This window comes from Lipophrys pholis (assembly GCF_963383615.2).
Source record: "Lipophrys pholis genome assembly, chromosome: 8".
In the NCBI taxonomy this organism is placed as follows: Eukaryota; Metazoa; Chordata; class Actinopteri; order Blenniiformes; family Blenniidae; genus Lipophrys; species Lipophrys pholis.
This window is the reverse complement of record NC_137630.1, coordinates 25,872,724-25,881,558: the sequence shown is the minus strand read 5'-3', so window position 1 is coordinate 25,881,558 and position 8,835 is coordinate 25,872,724. Positions and strand designations below refer to the sequence as shown.

At 41.8% G+C, this 8,835-nt stretch overlaps 1 protein-coding gene across 1 annotated transcript in view; it reads left to right on the top strand.

Annotated features, from left to right (window-relative positions):
- The first annotated feature begins 7,402 nt into the window (after positions 1-7,402).
- LOC308113151 (low-density lipoprotein receptor-related protein 1-like) overlaps positions 7,403-8,835 on the top strand; it is an 82,078-nt gene continuing 80,645 nt past the window's right edge. The window contains 1 exon segment of the mRNA XM_080469173.1: positions 7,403-7,620. Coding sequence (XP_080325299.1) covers positions 7,548-7,620 — 73 coding nt within the window. The 5' untranslated portion in view covers positions 7,403-7,547.

The following is an 8,835-nucleotide window of genomic DNA, read 5'->3' as shown; positions in this document are numbered from 1 at the left end:
GAGAGGTGGGTGGGTCATAAAGTCGTTGTAAAGCACTTTTGGGCGATTTGCCTAATCGACTTATTGCACCGCACAAACATTGGGTCAGATTTTTGCGCAAAGATCCACTGATCGCGCGCCTTTAGCGCTGCCCATCGACCAACGCTTGCGCCCAAAGTCAAGTCAAATGACGCTACCATTATTTATATATAACACAATTACAGCTGAAATTTTGTAATAACATGCATGATACAGTAGCTATAGGAGTAATGTTTGGACATTTCACTGTTTTTTGAAAGGTCTCATTAAAATTGGCTTGATGTTGAAATTGTCAAAACTCTTGGTAGTAGTTGTTTCGTTTTGCAAAAATAAAGACGTTCTCATCAAACAACACTCAGACAAACTTCAAAGTTTAAATTTAGGGGTCATTATGGCACTTTCTTTTTCACAGGTCCAGCGCACTCAAGAGGACATTGTGCTGTAAGTGGCCCCTGAACTGTGTTTGACACTCCTGATGTATTATGAATCCTCAAGGAAGAAATATGATGACTATAGTGACTCTGGCTCATTAAACTGCACAAAATCTGTAAAATAGATATTATTTCCAAGAAATTCTTGTTTTGCATTCTAACAATTTTACACAATATTCAGACCTAAAAGGGCCTTTTTATTCGGTTACTAGCAGATTACCTCCACTCCTTTTTTAAGCAGCATCTAGTAACATATTTGGGTTGTAATTTTTCATACTGCTGCCTTTATGCCGGTGTCTTATCCCTGACTTCTTCACCTGTGAGTGTGATGTTGACAACTCATTTCACAAAGAAGATAAATATTTGACACATTTTCCCGTCGAGCCACTGCTCCGCCACACTGAGAGGAGCCAGATGAGGTGGTTCATCAGATTAGGACGCCCCCTGGTCGCCTCCCATTAGAGGTTCACTTGGCATACCGACTGGGTGGAGGCCCGGGGTCGGCCCAGGACTCACTGGAGAGATCATATCTCTGGATTGGTCTGGGGTCTGGATGGATGGACGGATGGATGGATGGATGGATGGATGGACATTATCCTGTAGGGCGACTTCCAATCATACTCAAAGATGTGAATAAAATAATGTATGACATTATCCGCAAAGTAAACTATTATGTAAATAAAATCTGCAACAAACCTACAAATAAGGACCAAAATATGTAGGAAGCCCGATACATATATTAAATTTAGTCAAATTTGTTATCTTAACTCTCTATTACTATTGCATTACATTCCTGTAAACTGCAGGATTAGTGAATCGTTAACCCTGAACTAACTCAATCCTCCAAACAGCAACATGTCCGGCAGCACAGTGTAGCAATCTCTAATAAACTTGTTTTACCTTGTTAATAACGCATATATGTCTTGTTCTCTGTCCCTGTTGTTAGTTGAACACAGCTGTGTCCTGGAGGTTAGAGAAGCTGGCTTGTGTTCGGACGCTTGCTGGTTCAAATCCCACCGCCAACTAAACTAATCTGGTATGTGTAACGCAGCTTAACTATGAATGCGATGGGTTTATTTGCAAGGAAATTATTTCCCTAAAGGCATCAATAAAGCATGTTTTCTTTTAAATTGGTTTCTGTAATTGATCGCTAATAACCACATTAGAGTACATCTTCTCACATAAAAACTGATTACACTGAACTTAGTACATTAAACTCCTATTAGATGGTTCCACACAAGTTGTGTGAATTAAATAACGCTATTTCACTAAGAGGATTGAATAAAACATTTAGTACAATGCAAAAGCTATTTTCTCGATGACCCGGTTACTTTTATTTACAGCACATTCAAACTAGCCGTGATAAATGTCTTATTTTCTTCAACTTGTGCAGGAATGTTCATGAAACTCAGTGTGATGTATAGCTCGGTGACCAGTTGCAGAACTGCATGTGCTTTAGGGTCTAACCTACGTAGGCTTTAAAAAACTATATTCCAATAATATGTGTCCCGGAGCCAAAGGGAGAACTAGTGATTATGTGACTTTGTTCAATAGCGAGCCTGTTGCTCCTTCAATCCTACCTTGTGCCTTTTCAGCAAATCTCTTTAGCAGCTGCTTTTAGTGTCAAGCGAAATGAGCTTCAGGTCAAGGAGCTGCGATACATCAGAGGTGAGGAGGAATAGAAGGCCGTTACAACTTCCTGAGAAGGAGGAAAGACATGACTGACTGTGACCTGGTGTAACTTTTCCTGCAATAAATACAGTTTGGAAAAGTAGGACACTGCAGCTCTGCACTTGAAATGTATTTATCTTTTCAGATTCTTCAAGAAGATTAAGTATTTATGAAATCTTATACATGTTGATTTTAGTTTTCAAGCGGATTTCATACAAGTATCAGTCGTGTTCAATCACATATGTTACTGAACATTTCAGTCAGTGGCGGACCTGGCTGGTTTTCCGCCCTGGGCAGTTGGCCACTTCGGCCATAGCAAAATCTGCACACTGATTTCATTAAACTTGTGCATTAAAGAGAACAGATAGTTCTAAAAGTACAATATGTAATATGTATGTGTAATTCTGAATGTAACTCATCACAACCTAAAACAATGCGCAGTAAGCGGCGAGGTCTTGCAATTCAAGCTTGCACCACAAGTTGGTGTATTGAGTCACTTAAAGAACCAGCGAGATACATAAGTAACACAACAATGGCTGAAGTTTGCCACACAATTGTATTTTCTTGTAATACGCAGGTTTACAAAAAAGAGCAAAAATTCAGACAAACAAGCAAAGGACAAACAAATTGACTCAACGCTGCCGCCCAGTGTACAGCCGAGGCATGGCTGAAATGTCCGATGGTGCCCCTTAAATAAAAAACATTTCCGTGTAATTTCATTCCGTACATTGTTTTATCTGTTTCCTCCTTTTAATAAAACGTTTAATCACAATGATGTGATTAAACGCCATCCACAACTTTAATGTGACATTGCTGCCTTTTTTGGAAAATCTTTATTAACAGATCTGGGAGTCAGTTTTCAAATAGAGGGGCATTTTAGAAATGACTAAAACTTTACTTCACAAGGTTATTTACACCAGTTACCTTGTCTTTCTCCATGAGATACTGTTTGTCCCAAGATAATATATAGATTAAACTGAAATCATGCAACATATTCAGACATCCTTCACAGATATTGTGTAGCTATGGTCTTGGCGTGACCCCTCAGCACAAGTTTGCATCGTTATCTGTTTTTCCTTTGTAACAATTAACTCACTTTCTGCTTACTCTGAAAACTACTTATATTAACAATAAATAAAACAGTATTTTAGTTCTTGATCTTTATAAAATCTGAAGGGATTTCTATGAATGTGTTTCACATCCTCTCTCTTTATTTATGGATCTGACTTAACTTTAATAACTATTGACATCAACTGTCCAAGTCAGAAATGATTTCCCCTCCCTTGCGTTTTCGTCAATTACCGTACTTTTTGACAGATCCTGTCATATCAATAAAAATGTGTTGCTCTCAACTGAAGTTGCCAAGCAACTAAATCCCTCTCCCCTTTCCACTGCCTTATATACCATGACTGATTAACCCTCAAGCGTGCAGGAAACATATGCAATTGTTCACTCAGCCACACAGTGTGTTATTTCTAACCGTAGCGTTTGCATAATGCATCTGCAAAATTCAGAGGACACAGCCCGTTTACTTATGTTGATCTCCATGCACAAGGGATTTCATCCAGATTTCATCATGATGGTCTAGTCAGACAGACGGGAGAGGCTCAGCTGAATTCATAATCTCTGTCTCTGTCGCCCAAACACATGCATCCACACAATGTCAAAATTTGACGCATCGGTGCCGTTTGCATGCAAATAACACCATTACGTGGTACAACGTTTTCAACTGGACCATTTTCAGACCACAGTTAGGTCACACAGAGTTGTGCACTCCCACTGTTTGAACCCATGCAATGTTTTGATATGTGTGTGCAAGTGTTCAGGCAGATGGGCTGCGGAGTTTCATAGAGCTCAAGGACAGTTTGGGGAGTGACTCAGTCAGCAGGGCCTGGGCCCGCTAACACACTCCAGCAGTAACGGGAATAATGGGGCCTGCTGGGAGCTCGGGGTTTGGATAGGGTTTCCTACACTCAAATAGAATTAATTCATCAGAGGTTTGTTGATTGAGCGGTTTCTTCTTGAATGAGAAAGTGTTGAAGTGTATTTCCTGGTCGAACAACCGCAGTTTTACACAACATCTGTCTTACCAACAAATTTAAGACTAAAATGTCGTGTTGAACTCTGATTTTGGACCGTGGCTCGTCTTGGTTGTATGGGGGAGGGTCACAGACGGGGGAGGAGTGAGGTGGGGTGAGTGATGAGGGTGGGGGCGATTAGAGGGAACGCAGGCTGCTGCTGCATGCTCCGCATTCCTCAGGTGTTGTCAGCATAGCTTGCTAGTAATTACCTTTCTATGAAAACAAGCACAAAGCCACATTTTTACCAGCAAATCAAAGGGCGGCGACCAAGTCGAGGTGTTGGGAGAGATGTCAGAGATACGTGAAATTTCACTCAGACCATACGATGGACTGCAGTGGTTATTTGGAGACACCAGAGCTTAAAACGTTCAGAAAATTGCAGACATCTACTGCATTGCATGCGTGCACATATTGCACATGCTTGCATGCATGCAGAGTGGGACTATGTTAGACTCTGTGGTTTTATTTACACAACAATTCTCTCAAGGTTATGAGCAGGTTGGATAGCGACTGCAGCCAAACTCCTGCATGTAAATATTCTGATGCGATGCAGATGTACAGGTGCAAAGATGGTGGTGAGCGTTAACACGCACACCATGAACTTTTACTATCTTTGCATATGGAGGGAGCAATTTCCTTTTTACATTGCCTCATTCCATTTTTTTTTTTTTTCAATCATCAAATGTCATCACTTCTTTTTTACTGACACACCACGATGGTGTCACAGAAATGTCAGGGAATGCTTCGTTCTCCATCTCCTCTCAATCCTTTGCCTCTCTCTGCCTCCTCGGCTTGCTCAAGAGCCGAGGGATTGTGTGCAGATGTGCCTGGAGAGAGGCCAGCCCCTCTGCCCTGGGAGAACATGTGGTCTGGGAGTGTTTATGCTGGCACTCTTTCAAGCTGTCTCCCACACAGCATGCTGGCGTCTGTCTCCCGCAGATGACAATGCTCAGTCCTCCTTCCTTCAGAAGTGGCACTATGAGGTTAAGGTGACACCGGCAATTATGTGCGTTCACTTTGCTGATAGGAGAGGAAAGATGCCAAGTAAATACAAAATTAGTTGGATCAAATTGCGTTGAAAAGTGTGTGATTTATTTTTTTTCCTTACTATTATTTCTTGCAAAACTGAAATACCTGCAAAAACCAATTGGTTGCAAAAGAGTACACAAACTATACACTGATTTTCCATGTATTTCAGTTTTGATTGCCTGAGTGGAATACACTTGGACTGATCCATTCTCTTCAGATATGTTTTTCACAAATTCTCCACATACTTCACATTCTCCCCTGTGAGTTAGACTCTGAGTAAACATCTCAGAAATGAAAACTCCGGAAAGAAAAGTTTATTCTGGACACTGTAAGGGGCAAAGTGACTGTCACTTTATGATGTGTGAACTACACACTTGTTGTAGTGGCCATCTTTATATACCAATAGAAGCTGAAACATAGTGGCATAGTGGAAGTATTGGAGACGAAAATATTTACACACTAGTTAATAAGTTTCACTTACAGGGTGATTAATTTCTAACGTTTCAGTGACAAATTGTCTATTTTACACAACAGAAAACTCATCTTCCTCATGCCCCCCCCCCCCCCCCCCCCCCCTCAAAATGCCATTTCAATCAGAGACCTCTCGGGGTGCATCATGTCAAATACACCAAATATTGCATCAAATAGTGTGATTGTTTTTGTGAAATAATTGAATGTCTGTAATGTGAGTACTTAGCGCCCCCTGCAGGTTTATGTGGCTTATGAAATTCCCCATTCATAAGTGAAGTATCACATTGTGTGTATCGCATGTATTTTATTCATTTAATTTTGATTTACCATGAAAAAAAGTTTGTTCTACTTTGTTCAGATTTCATAGGTAACGTTGATATAAATGAAAAGAAGGTTTTTTTCTTCATCCAAATAACAATGCACGTATGCACCAGTTTTGGATTTAAAAACAAAACAAAAAACAAACATCTTTTTTAATGCATTTAGTTAAAAAACATCAACACGAATATATCAATAGTCAAAAATAAATCTGAAATAAAAATGTAATTTTTACAAATTGCAAAACCTTTCTCCTATTACCTATTACTTTTCTCCTCTGGGATACGTTTTGCGCAAAAACTATAATTTCTTCAATATCTGACGTTGCCTTTACGTGAATCCATATGGTAGTTTCATTTTTGTCCAACACTTTTTAAAATTTAAATATATAGATATATATACACAGCAGAACTATTTCACCAACTCAGTACTGTGAAAAAATGTATTATAAATTGTGATAATGATACATTCTCTGTCAGCACCACTAGGGGGCATCATTAGCAGGTTTTATGTTTAGAATAATGGCTCACATTCAGTGTTTTTACATTCTTGGCATATAGAATTAATGCAAAGTAAATCAAATATCATTCACGTTGAGAGGAAATGACTTATTCCTCTATGATGAGTCAATATACCGATCAATTGAACTAAAATAGAGGAGAACTCACCAAAAAATAAACCTCTGGAAAAGTGGATTGTTCTAGATATTATTTAGATCGTGTTGCGAAAAATCAAAACTGGATTTGGGATAAATATTGACCCAACATGGCTGGTGTAGGAGAGCCAGTTGCAGCTCCACCCTCTCTCTCTCTCGCTCTCTCTCTCCACCTCTACGGTTGATGAAAAAGCGCACGAAATAGGAGAAAAGGAGGTGTGCTGGCGCATGCGTAGACGCGCCGTGTGGCTGAGTTTTTATCCCATTTTTTTTGAGGAGTCGAGCTTTTACGTCACGGGCTCGTCCACGGCGCTGGGCTTCACGCAAACTGACCATCCACTCATGCAGCCACAAGCGCAGGGAGACGTTTGCGCTCAGACTAAGAAACGGGGCTTTTTTTTTTTTTTTTTTTTTTTTTTTAACCTTTTCATTTACTTTTTTCTCCTCTCTCCACTTTACCGCGGAATGAGCTGAGCGGCTGCAGCGCGTCTCTCCTACAAACTGGACTATTGTGGTGGCATGGTGTGCTGAGAGCAAGCCGCACACAGGCTGAGGTTACCCGGTGCATCATGTTTGAACGCCGATAATCAATTACAGATATACGTGCGTGTGCTGCTGCATCGCCCATATCGCCTCATCGGGCTGTAGCAGAGCATCTTTTTTATTTTATTTTTTATTATTATTAATAATATTATTTGCAGAAGCCCGTCCAAAGCGTTGCGGGGCTGAGGGCGCAACTGAACGGACAATCGCACCCGGTCCACTGGAGAGGGTTCGGATGAGGTGGCTGATCGGGCTGTTTGCTTCCAGAAACCCGGCCAACTTTTCACCTATTCCCTTCTAACAGCAGTGCCGCCGGGCATTGCTCAGGAGATGGCGATGAGGTTGCTCTACATGGGATTTATACTCAGCTTGGGGATCACGTCTCTTAACGGTGCCACCGTGGGTAAGGAGAAGCCTGTTGTGTTCTGTCTTGCATTGTGATAGTGGCGGAGAACATGAGCACTTTTTTTACCCCCCCCCCCCCTTCCCCCCCCCCCCCCCGCAGAGCATCTTGTGTCCACAGGCCCGCGATCACCTCCATAATAACACAGTGTGTGACACAGCCAGGCTCCTCCGAGGCAAAGAATCGATCATCAGGGAAGCTTTTAATCGGAGGGAGGAGCCGCACAAATAATCAGTGCGCTGATTGATCTGGCCTAAAAACACACACACACATACACAAACAAACAAACAAAAAAAAACCTGTCTGCGCTTTTCTAGCACAGCTCCAGAGAATGGGCCTGCCTTTAAGGATAACGGCAGACACTGAGCTTATTCACTCCTGCGATATTCAGCAGGTAAAAGGCAAAACGCATGGGCGACCTATTTATAGAGAGAGAGACGGAGAAAAGACCATATATTTCTGCTCCAACACTGTACATTCTCTGTGTGGCTGCAGCTGATCGCCACCATTCAGTCCCAGCCTGCAGATTGTCTGTTTGTGAGAATGTGAGCAAGGCAGTCTGCGAGGGGATGAAACCTGTGGGAAACGGATCCGCTTTCATGTTTGTTGTCGGTTACTTGGCGCACATGAAAACAACAGTTTGTGTCTGCCTGCTCTTAATGGCGCGGCTTGTCCCGACGTGCAGCCTCAAGGAGCTGCCTGGGAATCACTCTCTATTAGTGACAGCAGAGCCACTGTCTGATAGCCAAATGAATGAATTTATCCTCTTACGTCCCAGGAGCTGCCTAATACTCTCCAATCCCTGATAGTAATAATGAGGTATCAAATGCACCATTGCCCTGGTGACAATGCATTGCAGACCTGTTGAGCTTGCTCTTGTTTGTTTCCCCCCTGCACTCATGTCCAGTGTCACATTCAACTCAGATCTGACTGAGTAGACATTTCTAATACCAAAGTAACGCAAAAATATCTTGATTTTCAAACAAAGGCCGGCCTCTGGAGAAAGACGGGGCCTGCTTAATGTTAGAAGATGTTATATAAGTTTCATTAGATTCTGATGGAGCCCGAGCTGAGGTTACAAGAGAAGACTAGCTCCTCCCCCTCTCCTCCATCACCATGTAACATCTGGACACAGGGAGACCATTAATCCAACTTAGATTCAGAGTTAAAAGGCAGGCGGCCGGAGGGTCCGAGGGTGAGGGAGGGCGAAGCAAA